Source organism: Nansenia antarctica, assembly GCF_963989245.1.
Source record: "Nansenia antarctica genome assembly, chromosome: 18".
Lineage (NCBI taxonomy): Eukaryota > Metazoa > Chordata > Actinopteri > Argentiniformes > Microstomatidae > Nansenia > Nansenia antarctica.
This window is the reverse complement of record NC_137691.1, coordinates 7,120,330-7,140,017: the sequence shown is the minus strand read 5'-3', so window position 1 is coordinate 7,140,017 and position 19,688 is coordinate 7,120,330. Positions and strand designations below refer to the sequence as shown.

At 42.7% G+C, this 19,688-nt stretch overlaps 1 protein-coding gene across 2 annotated transcripts; it reads left to right on the top strand.

The window, feature by feature from the left end:
* The first annotated feature begins 582 nt into the window (after positions 1 to 582).
* stat2 (signal transducer and activator of transcription 2) lies at positions 583 to 19,170 on the top strand. Of its 2 annotated transcripts, none has more exons than XM_080548276.1 (24): positions 583 to 694; positions 1,725 to 1,856; positions 3,951 to 4,095; positions 6,371 to 6,466; positions 7,680 to 7,772; positions 8,069 to 8,147; positions 8,354 to 8,433; positions 9,756 to 9,904; positions 11,452 to 11,610; positions 11,798 to 11,887; positions 12,013 to 12,072; positions 12,653 to 12,673; positions 12,798 to 12,891; positions 13,449 to 13,496; positions 13,712 to 13,795; positions 14,249 to 14,347; positions 14,539 to 14,674; positions 14,902 to 14,954; positions 15,155 to 15,249; positions 15,629 to 15,768; positions 16,146 to 16,334; positions 16,534 to 16,588; positions 17,115 to 17,206; positions 18,046 to 19,170. In XM_080548276.1, exons 2-24 carry the CDS (start codon positions 1,726 to 1,728, stop codon positions 18,411 to 18,413), a joined length of 2,556 nt encoding a protein of 851 aa, XP_080404402.1. In that variant the 5' UTR covers positions 583 to 694; position 1,725; the 3' UTR covers positions 18,414 to 19,170. The 2 variants fall into 2 exon arrangements, with proteins under 2 accessions (XP_080404402.1, XP_080404401.1); XM_080548275.1 differs by lacking the exon at positions 8,069 to 8,147 and adding an exon at positions 7,959 to 8,037.
* Positions 19,171 to 19,688: the final 518 nt, after the last annotated feature.

The window sequence follows — 19,688 nt, the reverse complement described above, 5'->3', positions numbered from 1 at the left end:
GTAATAAACATTTTAACTATCACTATAATCCCCCCAAAAATTAAATAAAAATAGTCGTAGGCAAGTATACACAATGATCTAATCAAATAAATTATTTGATACTATTAAATATTACTAACTATCCTGCTGTGCGTTTTGATCATTATGGAATTTGAATAGACCCAGAGAGAGAGAGAGAGGGGGGGGGGGACTTTTCGTTTCCATACTCACTTTGACACTTTCACAGCGTCACTTCTTGGAATTTTTTATTCGCGAGCCATCAGTTTCTATCTGGCTATTCTTTCAATCGCGTACTCCCTCTGTAAATTGATTGACATGTATTTTGACCAATCCTGATTGCTAAGCAATGTTCACTGATTCGCCAAGGAGGACACTGGACTTCTTGATAAAACCATTTGGGCTCACAGGATGCGGCAACAACAGCCTTCAAAGACACAAAATGGTGCCCTGAAGTGTCGGCGATAGAGACAAAGTGGGAGGGAATACACAAATAGCCAATAGTCTACGGTGCGTCCTTTCCTAATGCAGTTACGTACGGAGGGAGGAGAGCAGAAGCGCACTATGTGGCGGAAGCGAAGTTCACTTCTGCTTGTTGTGTTTACAACCAGTAATAATACTGTATTGCCAGAAAATGCACCAACCTTAAACCTCAGAAAATTGCCCCCAGCTCGACAGAAATCGGAATAATTTACAAGTGAGTGAAATAGGCTGTCGTGACAATCGCAGGTACAGTAGCAGCTGATCAACTGTAAATGATCCTGTTTATCAAAACTGTTTAGAAACGATTCAGCCATTGTCATACGGTTAGTTGGCACACTTCTTGTTGACAAACAAGTCACATGTTGCAAATAAATACGCATGTTTGCGTTGTTATGACAGTGTGTCCATTTGGTTACATTTTGATTTTCCAGAATGGCAGATAGTGGGATGTTATTATACCATATTTTCCAAACTCATCAACTTATCCCCGAAGTTAGTAGACCTAGAATAGATTTGAACAGAATGTTGTCACAGTCAGTTTTGCTATTTGTTTTAGTATTTTTCTCCGTTTTGGGATTGACACAATATTTGTGTTCATGCAAGATATTTCTTTCTTACATTATATAGGTCATTCCTGGAGTCTGTTTAGGTCACTGGTAGTACAGTAACCAGGAAATATATATATATATATATTTTTTTTTTTGTTCTTATTTGTTTTTATAGATACAAAAAATATTTGCGTAAGTTCACAATAGTGTTAGTTAGTTCTTATTAAACAAGGACAATGTACAACAACATGACAATACGTGGACTTACGTTTATAAGGAATGAAACGTCTTTCAAATTATGATTATTATTATGATTTCATAATAATTATGAAAATTATTATGAGGCCGCAGCCGTGCTGATATTCAGTATAACACACTCCCTCTCGTGTGATATTGCTAAATTGATCACTGTATCCCACTCCACCCTGTCTTTCTTTTTAAACATCCTTTATTACACATATGACACACATTTTCCATGACACATACATATCATTTTTACATGCATTTGCATTTTTACAGAATTAGGCTACACATACCTTGCATCATTAGCGAGATTGTACTTGTACTTAAAACATCTGTGTAAGTAATATTACACACCAACCCCTCCACCCTTTCAGTACCCATTGTTATCATCTACGTATGTTTACTGTTTGTCCATTATTGTCTGTGTGGTTGTGTGTGCTTCACCTCACCCAGGATGGCCCTGTGGACGAGGCTGAGGCAGCTGGACTCTGTGTACCTACAGCAGGTAGATGAACTATATAGCGGAGATGCTTTTCCTATGGATGTACGCCACTATCTCGCCTCCTGGATAGAGCAACAGGACTGGTAAGTCACCCTGAATCACCCCCAGCCCCTAGCTTATATCTTAGGGAATTGGATTGGTTAAATGTGTCAGTCTGGGATCCAAACAATGACAAAGCAGTCATCCTGTCACTGTTTTTTGGTAACAGCTGAGGGATGGGGTTGGAAAACTGTAACCACGCTTAATAGATGGACTGACTGTTTCAAAGCTGTATACAGTGTTTGTTTACAATTACATGTGTTATGTCCCTTCAGTCTAGGGAAACCAGGGCCTAACACAGCGATGCTGCGGGGAGTGGATGTGGTACCAAACAAAATAACGATTTTTTTTAACGAAGAATTTATTAATGAACAAAAAGAACGCCACAGGGAAACCAAGGGGACGCTGAACGGTGCCAAAATAAGAAAAGATAGAAAGTCCTAGCTACCTAACCACACCTGGGGGGGTATTCCATCAACATCGCTAAAGGAAAACCGCTGAAGGAAAAAGCCTGGATTTCCCTTTAGCGATGTTGATGGAATACCCCCCAGCTCTAAAATACATAGGAAAGGGGGTGGCATCCTAATGTTCCTATCCTAATGTGTATAACAAAGGTCTCTATGTGATGTTATGTACACCCATGGGCATCTTACCCATCCCCTCTGGGCCTGCGCGTAGAAAATGACAAACAAAAACCCTAACATTAGCATTAAACATGAGCACCTAACATTAAACATGAGCCAAAGAATAACAAAATTAAACACATGGCTTGGCCACAGGACTTTCAACATAACATCAAACAAAACACAAACAATGGCTCCTGAACAGAGGACAGGGGGGTATTCCATCAACTTCGCTAAAGGACAATCCAGGTTTATTTTGATAAATCCCACAAGATTTATAAAAGAAAATCCAGCCTTGCGAGGCTTATCAAAATTAGCCTGGATTTTCCTTTAGTGACCTTGATGGGATACCCCCCCAGGGGGGCTTTTTAAATATGCGGACGAACGGCTGATTGATCCAGAACAGGTGCACAAGTGATGATGGACATGATGACAGGCCAGTTGTTGGATGGACACCTGCATTGAATGAGTGAGAGGAGGAGACACAGAAAGGGAAACAAAAGAAACACGCCAACAACAGGACGTGGAACGTAACAGACGGCCTGACCATGTTTCGAAGCGCTACAATTATATTGTTCAGAAACCGTTTCTTTACTGATCATTAAGCGGAATGTGTAGATTCAACCTGTAACCCTAAACCCTTTAAATTAGAATCAAGGACTAACACATTCCGTGCCAGCAGATCACTCTCTCTCTGGCTAGGGAGGGGGGGGTCACTTGCAGGCTGAGAGGCCTAGGCCTTCAGTTTAACTTACAGCTTGTCTTAAACCAAGATAGTTGGCCATCTGGAGGTGTGTGTAGCAGAGGTTTTGGACCCGGGCAGTGAGACACAGTGGCATATATTTTACTGCTTGTCTCCGGTGATAGGCCGAAGATACAGCTGGAATGTCAGGTTGAACGGCATCAATCTATTCCCAAATGAGATAACAGGACAACTAGCCTTTGTGCTCTAATAACGTCATCTAGTCAAGGCTAGTAGCGGAACACTGTGTGCTCACCCCGCCCTGGGCCTTTGCTGCACAGCTCCCTCCTGTATAAATTGTCTCTGTACACTGATTGGGGCTCTCGATCACTGAACCCTATGTTGTGCTGACGGAGTGCCGGTACTTTGCAAACTATCTTATTAGGCGCTATATAAGTCAGTACATTATTAAATTCTGAAAAGGACCAAGTATTGTGTTTGTGCTTTTTGCCACGTCTCACCAAGGACCAGAGAGAAATCTTCGATTTCCATTACAATCTTTCAAGAATCAATGGCTATATATAATTAATTACAAGTAAAAATAATTGATCTACCAATTACAGATTGCCTCTTTAAGCAGTTTGGTAGTAGCTCTGCCTTGTCTTCTGACAAGACCAGGTGGAATTCTTCGCCATAATGCCTTACATGTTTTTCTCACCTTGACCTCAAGAACCCAATCGATAGTGTTTTGTTTCTGTTTCCACAAACCTATGCAGTTCTAATTGAGTCGAAGTCTCTAACCAGTGTTCGTGCTTTTGTGTTTTGGCGCTTAGGGATCGTGCGGCGCAGAACCATGAAGTTGCCATAGTACTGTTCCAGGTGCTGCTGGAGAACCTGGATATCCAGCACAGCCGCTTCCTACAAGAGAGCGAGTTCCTGCTGCAGCACAACATCCGACGCTTCAAGCAGAACTTCCAGGTCTGTCTGCCTACCGGGCCGTTCCACAGGGTTCATCTGATCCATAGCACTGTAGAGCAAAGTGTAGCTACACTTACCCAAGGAGTGTGGGACCTATCCTTCATTGTTGCCTTAGTAGGTGAGACAATAGGCTCTGATCTTCGCACAGAAGACCTGTGTAGAGCACAAGTGCCCAACGCCTGCCTGTCCTCATGGGTTGCAGGTTTTTGTTCTTGCCGTTTAATGAAATCAGTGAAACCGGGGTATGTGTACTATCTTGGAAGTAATTGAGAAGATCTAGCCACAAGTTGTGCACCTCAATGGTAGAGTGATCACACACAATTCAATTACTAGCAGTGAATTGATGCTGAGTATATGTATATACAATATAATATATAATAATATAGTCCATTTAGCTGATGCTTTTATCCAAAGCGACTTACATTACAGTGAATGCATACATTTTCATATGGTCCCAGTATAGGCAAGGCAAGGCAAGGCAAGGCAAGGCAAGTTTATTTGTATAGCACATTTCATACAACAGGGGCAATTCAAAGTGCTTTACATACATTATTTAAAATTACAGCAAGAGGAGCGTAAGAAAATAAAAATTACAATGAATAAAAGCAAATGTAAGAAGTAAATAGATAAAACATTTAAAAAGACAATAGTTAATGGAAAAAAGACATTGATAGAAGTGTTTGTGTTTAATCATAACTGGTGCAAAACATGAAGGTTTTTAGCTTAGATTTAAATATTTTAAGGGTTTGGGCCTGTTTGATTTCTTCAGGGAGTTTGTTCCAGGAGCATGCAGAGTATACTAATTTGCGTACAATTTGAATGGAGTTTAGAATATTTGGTTCAGAACAGGTTCCCAGAGTGTTTTGAGGTACAGTTAGATCTCTTGATAACCTGAACACGCCCCTGGCACCTATCCTCTTCTCTTGATAACCTGAACACGCCCCTGGCCCTATCCTCTTCTCTTGATAACCTGAACACGCCCCTGGCCCTATCCTCTTCTCTTGATAACCTGAACACGCCCCTGGCACCTATCCTCTTCTCTTGATAACCTGAACACGCCCCTGGCCCTATCCTCTTCTCTTGATAACCTGAACATGCCCCTGGCACCTATCCTCTTCTCTTGATAACCTGAACACGCCCCTGGCCCTATCCTCTTCTCTTGATAACCTGAACACGCCCCTGGCCCTATCCTCTTCTCTTGATAACCTGAACACGCCCCTGAACACGCCCCTGAACACGCCCCTGGCACCTATCCTCTTCTCTTGATAACCTGAACACGCCCCTGGCCCTATCCTCTTCTCTTGATAACCTGAACACGCCCCTGGCCCTATCCTCTTCTCTTGATAACCTGAACACGCCCCTGGCCCTATCCTCTTCTCTTGATAACCTGAACACGCCCCTGAACACGCCCCTGAACACGCCCCTGGCACCTATCCTCTTCTCTTGATAACCTGAACACGCCCCTGGCACCTATCCTCTTCTCTTGATAACCTGAACACGCCCCTGGCACCTATCCTCTTCTCTTGATAACCTGAACATGCCCCTGGCACCTATCCTCTTCTCTTGATAACCTGAACACGCCCCTGGCACCTATCCTCTTCTCTTGATAACCTGAACATGCCCCTGGCACCTATCCTCTTCTCTTGATAACCTGAACACGCCCCTGGCACCTATCCTCTTCTCTTGATAACCTGAACACGCCCCTGGCACCTATCCTCTTCTCTTGATAACCTGAACACGCCCCTGGCACCTATCCTCTTCTCTTGATAACCTGAACACGCCCCTGGCACCTATCCTCTTCTCTTGATAACCTGAACATGCCCCTGGCACCTATCCTCTTCTCTTGATAACCTGAACACGCCCCTGGCACCTATCCTCTTCTCTTGATAACCTGAACACGCCCCTGGCACCTATCCTCTTCTCTTGATAACCTGAACACGCCCCTGGCACCTATCCTCTTCTCTTGATAACCTGAACATGCCCCTGGCACCTATCCTCTTCTCTTGATAACCTGAACACGCCCCTGGCACCTATCCTCTTCTCTTGATAACCTGAACACGCCCCTGGCACCTGAACACGCCCCTGGCACCTGAACACGCCCCTGGCACCTGAACACGCCCCTGGCACCTGAACACGCCCCTGGCACCTGAACACGCCCCTGGCACCTGAACACGCCCCTGGACACGCCCCTGAACACGCCCCTGAACACGCCCCTGGCCCCTATCCTCTTCTCTTGATAACCTGAACATGCCCCTGGCCCTATCCTCTTCCACAGAGGTTCCAGGAGGAGCCCAGTACGTTGGCCAACATCATCCGCTGGGTCCTGATGAAGGAGAAGGAGATCTTGCAGAATGCAGAACTGGATGAGCAGGTTAGTCAAGCAAGTCTCCCGTTGCTGTAAGGCGATCAACGTCTCCAGAATCGATTTAATTGAGTCGTCACTTACAAGCGAGTTCGTTTAATCTCAACGAGACGTCCTTGATATCACTTCTTAAGATGATATGATCCAATCAAATATTAGGCACCACTACTGAACTGTTCATTAAGATAATATTTATTCAAGCACATCAGCAAGCAATAATAGTTCATTTCCATGGAAAAGTGTCTCATCTAGTTTCACCTCTGCAGGCCCGTCTCAGCTAGCCGTCAACAAGTTAACTGCAGTGGCTCCACCAAGCAAGAGTCCCCTCTCGCCTCCGTACATAGTCCTTTATACATTTGATTTAACATTTTGGGGCTGGGTGATGCCTCCCCCCTATCTGGTAGTTTTCCAATTGTCAGCACAAAGTCCGTTGCAGCTGCAGCAAGTGTTCTCGTTAGCATTGGCCTTCAATTCCTCTTCTGTGTGGGTGCGAGAGTGTACTGTGTGTTATCAGCAGTGTGTCCTGCTAGCCTCCCGTTCTCATGGTGATATCCGTACTTTGTATGAGCAGAGCATTGTGTCAGTGTCCTTATCAGAATGTCTTGTTATCAGAATGTCTTGTGAAAACACAACTATTGAAGTTACACAGTAATATTAGGATTCGATTTACAAGTTAAAATATAGTATTAGAAGAATAGACTTATCATTAATCATTAGTTATGAAAGTATAAAATCAGTACAGAAAAATAGAATATTATAACAGCAGGTGTAAAATGGTTGTTAGTACATAGGTAAAAATAAGTAATTTACAGGCAGTTTGAATCATAAAACGTTCTTTTAGTCAGGAGCTTGTATTCTTCTTGTCGCTCAAAAACAGAACCTCTCTTTTGGCTTTGCGTGACCTTCCTATTGTTCTCAACTGACCTCAGTCACATATTATTTAAATGAGCACATAGTACATGATTTATCACTTCTAGTTATTTTAATCCAAATTCCCAACATTGCTGCCACCGCAGGATTTACATGTAAACCAAAGTTACTTGAATATATGCAGTCAAGTTAGGATACAGCCCTCTATGCCATATAGAAAGCGTTGTTCAACATCTCTTATCAATACTGTGGCTAGCATTGCTATTATCATCATCATCATCATCATCACCACGACCACCACCTTTGTCCTGACCACCACCTACTCTTCATCCCCTCCTCCTCCTCCTATCAGGTCCATCTTCTGCAGGTCCAGCAGAACGCCATGGATACCGACAGTCAGCAGAACATCGAGCGAAAGGTGGCCAGCCTGAGGAATAAACTGCAGGTGAGCTTCCTTGTGAACGTCAGTGTTGACATTGTCATGCCATTTTATGACCTTCCTGTTCTTATTATAGAGTGTCTTCTGTCAATGTCGCTATTTAGTTTATATTCTTGTTTTATAGTAGCCAACAAATAGCCCTGCTCTTCTGACAGATTTGTGAACTTGTGTTTTGTATTATTGTAAATGCAGCGCATGGAACACACAGTGAAATGTCTGGAAGAACAGCAAGACGAATTTGATTTTAAATATCAAACCCATCAAATGGAAGGTGAGCTAATTTATCATTTTTGTAAATGCAGGGCATGGAAACCAAAATCAAATATTTGGAAGATCAGCAAGATGAGGATTATTTTAAATACCAAATCCATAAAAAGGAAGGTGAGCTCCTTTGAGTTCTGTGCTTTGACTCAAAGAAGATTCATTGTCCTCTTCTTTAATTCACCTTAAAAGGATTTTCTGCATTCACGGACTTGAGTTTTTGAAGTCACTCATTGTACAATGTTCCATGTGTTAGCTGTTGTGGTTGGTCTGTCTGAAGACTTAAAGATGACCGAGGTCTTTGTCTGTGGACATTCTGTCTGCAGGGAACACAAACAGCGCAGAGAGGAATGAACAAATGAAAGTACTGCAGACTCTACTCAACAGACTGGACATCTCTCGAAAGGTAGAGGGATATTCCTTGTCTTGTTATTAGATGTGCTCATCATATGTCATTTTCAGACATTGAAACTAGGGATGCACCGAAATGAAAATTCTTGGCCGAGGCCGAAGCCGAATTTAAGGAAACACTTGGCCGAATACCGAATACCGAATACCGAATGTGTATCGGCAGTTTTTAATTTTATCATTGCATAAACTAAATACATTTTGCTTTTTATTCATGCTTCTCAAAGAAAGAAATTGAGATTGAAAAAAAAGAACTTTTATATATAACTTATTATAACTAATTATCGTGGGATTTAATCTCTACTGCTTTCCAGGGTTCAAGTTAATGATATTCATGATTTGTCTCTACATAGGCTTCAGAAAGTATTTAGACCCCTTCACTTTTTTCACATTTTTGAATAGATTTGCCATCAATCCACACACAGTACCCCATAATCTAAGTAAAAACGTTTTTTAATGTTTGCAAATGTATTAAAATGTAAATACAGAAATACCTCATGTACATAAGTATTCAGACCCTTTGTCACTCTTAAAATTAGGTCAAATGCTAAATGTCTTCAACAAGTCATTCAACAAGTTGAATTGAGTCCACCTGAGTGTAAGGATAATAGTTCATGTTATTTCAGAATGAATATCTTTTGTTTTTATAGTCTCTGGTTTGCATAGAAACCACCGCATGATACAGCTGCATGTCATAAACTCGTGTAGAACAGCTGGGAGTCTGAATATGTTTTCAACAAGGCAACAACTCTGCTTCTTCCGCTACGACTGCTAAGCTAACTAGCTAGATGAGTGTAAGGTTGCGTTCGTAAAGTCGCTCTGAGAGCACTGGAGCGCACACTGGGCCCGACGTCATAGAGAAACCGAGTCATTTGATTGGACGAGAGGCATTCCACGAGTGCTGATCGGACTTCCTGAGTGAATTTACGAACGCAGCCAGTTTTGAAAGCGCGTCGCCTCGCGCCGCGCGCCTGTTGAGAGTTATATTTAATTGTATTGCGTCATCAAAACACGGCCACTATTCGGTGGGAAACATTCGGTGTTTTCACACATTCGGCCGAATACCGAATGTGCTTTATTTTGCGATATTCGGCCGAATACATTCGGTGGCCGAATGTTCGGTGCATCCCTAATTGAAACAACATTGATACAAATTGCATTTTCCCCCTCCCTTTTCTTGGCTCTACAACTCTCTCAATCTCTCCCTGGCTCTCTACTTCCTCTCTCTCTCTCTCTCTCTCTCTCTCTCTCTCTCTCTCTCTCTCTCTCTCTCTCTCTCTCTCTCTCCCCCCCCCTCTCTCTCCCTCCTGGTCCCCACAGGGCATGTTGACAGATCTGACTGCGCTGCTGGACAGTGCAGAGGAGCTGTGTGAGCTGGTGAAGACGGAGCTGGGGGAGTGGCAGCGGAGGCAGCAGAGGGCCTGCATCGGAGCCCCTGACAGTACCTGCCTGGAACAGCTGGAGAAATGGTACAGATCATCACCATCTTTCAACCCATATTCGCCTCAGGGTTGGGCAGTGTGTTTTCTTATTTCCGATATTACTTTCCCGAAAAAATGACTGAACTGGTGTTAGGGTTAACACTGGAAGCGCGAAGGCTGTTTCGCGAGCTGCATATTCACACAGATGATGATAAAAAACATGATATGAAGAACATGATATAAAAACGAGATATAAGAAGGTGACAATGATAGTGAATAGCTTATGGTGCCATAATGGAAATGTCAAATCCAAAATACCCACAATGATGAAAGAAGCAACTGACAATGTAATCTATATTAGCTGTGGATTTGCTAATTTACAGCCTACATAATTATTGCTCCACTGCCTCTTTCACCAACCCAAGAATTTTACTCTGTGTACCCGGACATTGAAGTAATAAAGCAATCAACTTAAGCAATAAAAAAATAACAATGTATGTCGGTGGGCAATTACAGTGGACGGCCCTGGGGTGTAGCTGTGTTCTCTGAACGACAGTGCTGCACAATGCAGTAGCGGGGAGGTAGCGGGGAAATGTTTGCATCGTTTGAAACACACATGTCAGACACACACACTCACAACAAATGTATGTAGGTGGGCAATTACAGCAGACGGCTTATCAGGCTTTGCTGCGGTAGCTATAGCGTGCAACACACAACTGGGAGACAAACTGTACAGTTTATCATTCATAACTGTACATACACATATCATAATATCTTATCACTATTGCGTACGTAACTTGGGTAAACCCCGCTCTGGAAAGCCGGCTTCAGCTCCGACATTTCAAATCCAAAGAGATGGGGAGACATACTGTACACTTTATGATTTCATAACTGTCTGTACATATACATAATACATATCTTAATATCCTATCACTATTGCTATATATAGCCTATATATAAACACATTATGTTACAAATATCAATCTTATTCACTGAATCTAATTCAGCACATATAGGCTAATATATATATACATATATAGGCGGGACCCTGCACTTGTACTTATGCAGTATGCACATATCTTGAGTTTTAAGCACTTTAACAGACTATTTTCTGTAAGAGAACAATATCACAATATGCTCTAAATGAGATGAGATATGATGAGATGAGATAACGTTTATTGCCATTTATGCATACACATTAAGCATACACATATAGGAATTTGATTTGGCGTTACAGTAAGAGCATTTCTAAATGCAATGCAAACAAAACAACACAGGACAGACAGCAGTGCAGACAGAACACAACAAACTGTAAAACCATAGCTGCCATGTGCGGCGCCAAATATCACAATACACTCCAAATATCACACTATTTTCTACTATCTATTATCCGACAGCCCTAGGTTGCCGTGGCGACAGCCCTAGGTTGCCTTGGCCTGCTCAAGGTGTGACTAAACACCCCGCCCGCTGTCACCAAGCCAAGCAAGCCCCTCTTAAACTTGAAAGAGCTTGAGTTGACAGAAAGTGTTCCTCAACTTTGACCTTTGACCTCTCTGTTTGACGGCCTATATGACTTTGTTTGTCTGATCCTGCAGGTTCACGACGGAGGCGGAGACTCTGTTCCAGGTGGGTACATTTCTCAGGAAGCTGGAAGAGCTGATGGGGAAATTGACCTATGAGAATGACCCCGTAAAGGCCCAGCGACCCGGCCTGCAGACCAGAGTGGACAGCCTCCTCATTAGCCTGCTTAAGAGGTCTTACACTCAATCATAACACATGTACACTTACATAAAAATCTCACACACACACACACACACACACACACACACACACACACACACAGGTACCGTAAACACTCATTCTGGTGGAAAATGTATTACTTCCTATCCACAGACAGTGTATTGATGTTTGATTGTTGATTGTTTATCTGTCATTATCCAGTGCCTTTGTGGTGGAGAATCAGCCCTCCATGCCGCAGGGGAAAGGGCCCTTGGTCCTGCGCACAGGCGTACAGTTTTCTGTCAAGACCAGGTCAGTACTTCAGTCTAGTAGTCCTTACCACAGCTATCGACAATGCATACCTGAAGTATGTGTGTGCGTGTGTGTAATGTATGTGTGTGTTTGTTGATCTAGCTGGTGGCTGTTATTGTTTTTAGATTCCTCGTCAAATTTCCTGAACTGAACCATGCCATGAAGGTGAACGTGTCCATCGACAGGTGAGATGGAAACTTCGTCAAAGGAAATCAATTGCTCCTTGTGTATTAACTGTCTCCTGGTGAAGGGCTCTCATTCTGTAAATGTAGACAAGACGAGTATTGTTCATTAGTATTTGCTGATTTGTTGATTATTGTTTTTTACGAATTTCAAAAGGTGATTTGAACTGTGTGATTGAGCTCCTGAAACCTGAAAAGCTCCTCAGTGTGATTGTCCCTCCTGAAACCTCTCATTCCCCACTACCCCGCTGTACAGTTTCTCTACTGTAAATAATAATAATAATAATAATAATCTTCCTTCTTCTAGCATTTTGACTGGCAATGGCCCCAGGCCTGAGCATAGATTACTTTTTCTCGCGACTGATGGATAGAGGATTCATGCACTTAGACAAATGTATTTGTTGTAAGTCGCTTTGGATAAAGGCATCTGCAAAATGCCAAAAATGTAAAAAAAAGGGTTAGGGTTAAAAAAATCCCCCCCCAAAAATGTGTAAATGTAAATGAGCTGATGTTTTGATGCTCCCTACTGGTCATTCATTATACTGACATGTTTGTGTCTCTCTCTCTCCTTCCTCGGCTCTAGGGAGGCTCCACAGGTCAAAGGGTGAGCAGCCTTGGAGCTCTGACATCCAGATGTTTTACAGAAGTTGATTTGTAGCCAAATGTCAAATGTGTATAATTTGGTGTTTTTAACAGCTTAATTCAGTCTGTGTGATGTTTGCCTTCAGGTACCGACGCTTTAACGTCCTGGGCTCCAGCAGCAAGGCCCTGAACATGGCAGAGAGCATGAGTGGAGGCATGGTGGCAGACTTCAGACATCTGGTGAGTGGGTGGCACCGGGCTTGGTGTGGTGGGAGGTGGGGGATGGATGGAGGTCAGCGACACAACTCTAAGATGGAAATATATCTTAGAAGTTGTGCAGTAGTTGACTCGCTTATGAAGGTTTAATTGAATGCATATGGTCATCGTTGTATTTATCAACTGATGTGTTATAGCTGATAAACCACAAACCACAAACATTTCTCATTTAACATCTAATGTGTCATTTAGTCATATTACATAACGTTAGCCTCATAGCATAATTGCCTATGTCATGCTTCACTTGTGGTCAGCCGAGCCATCTTTGTATGTAGTGTCAAAAATGCCTATGTCAAAGAGATGACTTGGGCAGATAGTGATTTTGGAATGTAACAAGCAGTCTGATAGGCTGATGGCATAATGCACAGTGAATCAGCAGTGTTAGGAGAGTAGAGTTAGGCAGATATCTCAATTTGGCCAAAATATGGCTAACGATATGGATATTTTCAGGTATTTTCTGTAAACAATATTTGTAATTACTTTTGAAATAATGATTACACTAACAGAAAGTGTGTCTGCAGACACTGAAGGAGCAGAAGTCTGGAGGAGGTGGCAAAGGAATCAACAACGTGAGTTGACATCATCATGCCTCGACCTACACACTACACCCAAAACACAGAAATTCAAAAACGTCAAGAGCCATCTTCACTTCAGCCATACATTTCAAACATATATATATATATATATATATATATATATATATATATATATATATATATATATATACTGTATATATATACTGTACACGCCAGCTTGTGTGATGAGATCCTCTCTCTGCTCACAGCTCTCTCTCAGCGTCACAGAGGAGCTCCACATCATCAACTTCGACACAGTGTTTGACCTGCATGGCTTGTCCGTCACCCTGGAGGTTGGTACAGACTACTTACCAGCATTCTCTGCTGCCCTGCTGGCTGGTGGTGTGTCTGTTTGCCCCACAGCTGTTGTATGATACAATAATGGGTGTCTGGTCTGAGATGTTTCACATCTCCAGGGAGAATGTCCCTGTAATCTTTCATTTTTGGGTGATAAAAACTGTGTTAAATGGTAAAAAGAAAATATGAAGAGAAGCAGCATCCGCACACTCAAAACTGTGCAAAAATCACTGTTTGCCTTTGATGAAGGTCTTTGAAAGACCGAAAGCTCGCAATAAAACATAGATTTGTGCACAGTTTTGAGTGTGCGGATGCTGCTTCTTTTAATTCCATTTGATGTTCTTTAGCTCCCGCACCTCAGCTAAGTCTGATTACGGATGAGCGGTGGTATTTTCACTGTTTTAAATGGTAAAATGTAAAATGTCCTCTTGCCCCCCCCCCCACCCCAGACCTCCTCTCTCCCCGTAGTTGTCATCTCCAACTCCAGCCAGCAGCAGAGTGCCTGGGCCTCTGTTCTCTGGTTCAATATGCTGTGTCACGACCCAAAGGTGAGAGGTCACCAAACAACCAATACTTGAGGAGATTCAGCGGCTGCAAACTTTAGTAATGACCGCTAATAATCAATAACAATCGGTGTGTGTGTGTGTGTGTGTGTGTTTGCTCGTTTGTGTGTTTGTGTGTGTGTGTTTGCTTGTGCGTGTGTGTGTGTGTGTGTGTGTGTGTGTGTGTGTTTTTCCAGAACATTCTGTTCTTTGCCAGTTGTCCTGTGGCTCCATGGCCAAAGCTGGGGGATATGTTGAGTTGGCAGTTCCTCTCTGCCACCCAACTAGGCCTAGACCCCAATCAGCTGGACACGATTGCGCACAAACTGTTTGGTAGGTCTACCCCTCTCCGTGCATCTGAGCTGCCATTTTTACAGTAGTAGCACATCATTATACAGTATATCTGGTACACTTTGTTAGCAGCGCTAACACTGTTGAAGTGTTGCTTTGAAGTGTTTTGCTATCATGTGGTTGTCTTGAATGTTTGTCAGTGAGTGTTTGTTCCTGGAACGTTGTGTCTTTTGTGAGGTTAAACAGAGAACATATTTCCATCCCAACAGGAAGGCAGCAAAGTTATGACAACTGCATAATGTCCTGGGCAAAGTTTAGCAAGGTGAGAATTATGTGTGGCTCTCTACGTGACGTTGAAACATCTCTACATGATGGAATGGAATCAGGAAACACATTCTGTATCAAACACGAGTTCACACACTGATTCTGTTCCTGATAACATTCCATGTAGTACAATAAGCCTGCAGCCTCCAGATTCGACCTCCACTAACCTCCCCAACTTCTGCCATCCGTGTGTTGCAGGAAAATGTTGTCAACACCAACTTCACTTTCTGGGTGTGGTTCGATGGCATCCTCGTTATGGTGAAAACCCATTTAGAGAACCTGTGGACAGACGGGTATGTGTATAATAATTGAGGAACACCTGCAGCAGTTCAAGAGGCTATGACTTTTTGTTGTGAACTAAATCCCATTAGTTCACAATATATAATCATATAAATTATGCCATTTTAGCTAACGCTTTTTATCCAAAGTGACTTACATTGCAGTGAGTGGATACATTGTTCAGTCTATATGGTTTCCGGAGAAGTACAGTCATCTTTTTTTTAACGATCATACATTTATATAATGTACACAGTATTTGACCCATTCAACCTGAATCTAAATCCTAGTTTTCATAGACATTGCTAATGGATGTGTGTGGGGGGCTGGGGGTGAAGAGTGACACTTACATGTGTATTCTTTTCTGCGTGGCTGAATGCGTTATCTCTGGCGCAGCTCCATCATGGGGTTTGTGAGCAAAGGCAAAGAGAAAACCCTCCTGAAGAAGAAACAAAGGGGAACGTTCCTCCTTCGCTTCAGTGAAAGCATCCGAGATGGAGGCATCACCTTCTCCTGGGTGGACTACTTCCCCACAGGTGAGAGGCTGGGTGGGGGGGTCAGGTGAGAGGGTGGGTGGGGGGTCAGGTGAGAGGGTGGGTGGGGTGTCAGGTGAGAGAGAGGATGGGTGGGGGGTCAGGTGAGAGAGAGAGGCTGAGTGGGGGGTCAGGTGAGATGATGGGACGGATGGAGTTGTAAAGTAGAAAAACCTTTAGATTAATTTACAGCTTTCCTTATTCTCCTCATTGAATCTCCTATGATTACATAGCGCTCTCATTCAATGTGCTTTTGTCCTCCCTCTCCTCCTCATCGTATTCCTTTCAATTCTTCTGTTCTTGTCCCATACACAAAGCCGTGTACTACCTTTAACCTCGTCGTTCGTTGTGTTCTTGTTTTCCTCGTCGTCCTCCTCCAGGTGAAGCTGACGTCCGCACCGTAACGCCCTTCACCAAAGACGACCTGACCCAGATCCCCTTCCACGAAATTATCAGAAACTTCCAGATCCTGGTGTCAGAGAACGTCCCGGAAAGCCCCCTGGTCTTCCTCTACCCCAACACGCCCAAAGACGAAGCCTTTGGAAAGTACTACGCAGAGAAGAGTGGTGGTAAGAAACACCAAGTGGCCGTGTAGAACTACAGTATATTAGTTAGTACAGTATTGGTATATTTATTGAGTTGAACCATTCAATTAGGCATGGTTTAGTATGAAAATGCTATTGCAGGCATAGAGTTTGACATCCTTCCTCTTCCAAATTGTGAGGTGATTGATATGAATCAAAAAAAAAAATCATCTTTGTTTTTCAGCTGATAGTCCTTACTTTAAGTACATCAAAACCAAGCTGGTCTTTGTCTCTAAAGAGTGAGTATATATTTCTATTTTTCTTTTTCATTTGTTATATTAAACTTTTCGTTCCCACTCCAGCATGTAGATTTGTCGTCTCCTGAAGGTCGATGAAATCGGTTTTCAATGGATTTCTATGCATAACCGGAAGCTCTGGAAAAGTGTGAAATAAAATACAGAACATTTTCTGACCTGGCAAAAATCTGTCATATAATATATGACCAGACGAGTTGAGAATTGTATTCAATATTTTTTTTAAAGCCATATCATTTCCACAGATCTACATTCCTTCCATAACATAGCATTAGCCTGTTTTATGTTTGACAGAGGATTTGGCAGAACACACTAGACGCACACCCGAACCCCTTTACCCCCCTCCCCCCATTTCACCTTTTCACAACAGGTACTACTGTAATTAGTGCTCACAGCTTTCGAAATGTGCAAAAAATGCGCTGGCTCAATCAAAAAAGTAGTGTTAGTCCCTCTCTCTCATTGGTCACTTCAGAAACTGGTTGTAACGGCTGTTTATCATTGATCACTGTAGGAACACACTGGAGGCTAAGTCGCCCGCATGTTCTGACATGGCGGAGGGTGAGGGCCCGGGGTCAGTGAACGGCCAATGGGAAGAGGCCTCTGGTGAGTCAAGCCTCCCCTCGTTGCGTCGTCCAATCAAAACCCAATCAATTAACCGAATCCTACGTAGTTCAGCTACAACCTTGTCGCTTAAACCTTATGTGTCCCCACGCAAAATAATCTTTCTTCATTTTTATTTTATTTCTTACTTTTCTGCGCCTTAAACCGGTGGTTACAGAGGTGGTTACTGGCTCCTATACCAGGGATGAGAGGGCATGTTATGGGGTGATTTTTATGGGGTCTTAGATTACAGCATGTGATGGATTTCTTTTTTTTTACATTAACATTTATATAGTTACTAACCAGTGTTTGTTACCAACCCTCTATTATTCTATAATTAATAATAATATGAATAATATCTGATTATTACTTACTGCTTTTATGGTATGTGGTTGTTTCTTCCTTTTTTGAATGCACATTTTAAGTTGAATTACTGAATGACTAAAATCACTAAAATCTTGCAAATGTTATTTCTTAGCACATACTCTACTCTTCCCTTGTACCCCATGCATGGTCGAAAGATGTCTGTGAATTGTGTCAGACTTAGCTTTGGCTGGCTAACAGCTAACAGCTGGTTAAGTCTAACCAGTGTTTTCAACACAACAACAACAACAAGCCTGCTTCCTTTGTTTGCTTAATCACTGAATTCCATGTAAATGACTGAAACTATCTCAATCGGAAAGTCAGGGGCCTTTAGTCTTTGGTCTGGAGCTAGAATTGAATACCATTTTCAAATGATTTTGCTATGGTCTATGCACAGACCAGGTCTTCAGACCCTGATTAACACAGACCAGGTCATATCAGGCCTTACTGTAAATCTTCCTGTTAATTCCCACCCTCAGGCCCAAGCGGAGACCCTCTTCCCCAAGACCTTCTGAATGTTGACCCAGACCCAGAGCTCTTCAATGCTGACCCAGACCCAGAGCTCTTCAATGCTGACCCAGAACCAGACCTCTTCCTGGGTGCTAACATAGACCCTCTCCTCAATGCTGACCAGGACCCCCTCTTCAGTCCCAACCCGGACCCCACGCTTCCAGTGGACCCCATGTTTCCTTACGACGTGGACGAAAAAGATCTGCCCACTCTGTCGGAGTTCTTCAGCAACCCCCTCATGTTAGAGTGCCTGTCTGATGAGTCGGTATATCCCGACCTGGTGCTACACGCACATATCAACCCTCCCCTTCAGCCCTGTGGGAGCTCTTACCAATAACCACTCATACTGTATGGCAACCTTCACCGTAGACCAAGCTAACCATAACTAACCATAGCTAAGTATATCAGACAGTATCATGTTCTTCATCACCCTAATTTACAGTATAACCACTCAAACTGTGCTGCAACCTTCACCGTAGACCAAGCTAACCATACGTATGACGTATCATGTTCTTCATCAGCTTAACCCTACAGTATAACACTCGACCTGCAACCTCTGTGATGAAGCTAGTCTCGCCAAACTATATCAGACGTAGTGACGTACCATATTCTTCATCAGCTTAACTAACCTATTACCACGCGCACTGCAACTTCTACCATACACCAAGAATAAACAGTAAATATAGATCAAACTCATAGACCATAACCTAGTCATACCTTACAGCCAATAGTGCACAAAACGTCGGCTCTTAACCTGTTTTTGGAATTATATAACTACTGATCTCTCCATCCTGTTACCGTGAGGTGCAGATCACCCCATTCTGTACGTGGGAATATGCCAACTATGCCAAGGAATGTATGGAGACGATTTTGTCTCAGATCTTTTTTAAGATTTTGCACTTCATTAACTTGTGAAAGTCAACAATATGTGAATCACATTTTAGATTTTTATGATGTTCACAATGTCGTTTACATAATTGGAGCGTTTTTTGGGGGGGGAAATGGCTCCATCAAGGTTTGTGAAAATTAGGTTGAAAATAGTTTTCTTTCCCCCGCTACCTGCACTTGTGAATATTAATAATGTGGTACAATAATGTGGCTAATGTATAATGTTGTGTAAATTAAACATGATCATGTTTATGTTTAGCTGGAAGTACAAAAACTGTGTTTGTGATGAGTCTTTTTCAGTTCATAGGCTCTGTGGTAGCATCCAAAGCCTATATCCTATTTAATCGGACTAGAATAGTTTCACTATAAACTAAGAAGAATGCAGAGATTTACGCAGAGCTCATTCAGTTTCTAGATGACAAAAGTTTGTCGCTCATAATGCGAGACGCACCAGATGACGGACGAAAAGCCCTAGAGATATTGCGCAATATGACCACGCTCTAGCTCCGTTGAACGTTCGAAAGGTTTGAAAGTTCGAAAGGTTTAAATATCCTAAAACCGTCATAATTCCGTAGCGTCTCGGTGGTCTTGTGGTTACGACCGAGAACATTAGCGGTTCTGGCCTATTTTAAGGTCGCAGATACGAGACGGCACGATGAACTCGAGTGCGACCTGTACGTCAGAACCTTGATCTGGACCTGTATGTGTCCGACCCTTGATCCAT

What these genes read in the sequence shown, in the direction of transcription:
- stat2 (XM_080548276.1), top strand. Translation starts at nt 1,726, where the DNA reads ATGGCCCTGTGGACGAGGCTGAGGCAGCTGGACTCTGTGTACCTACAG. An exon ending in CCTGGGCAAAGTTTAGCAAG is followed by an intron (nt 14,955 to 15,154) that starts GTGAGAATTATG and finishes CGTGTGTTGCAG; the next exon opens with GAAAATGTTGTCAACACCAA. An exon ending in CTGGTCTTTGTCTCTAAAGA is followed by an intron (nt 16,589 to 17,114) that starts GTGAGTATATAT and finishes TGATCACTGTAG; the next exon opens with GAACACACTGGAGGCTAAGT.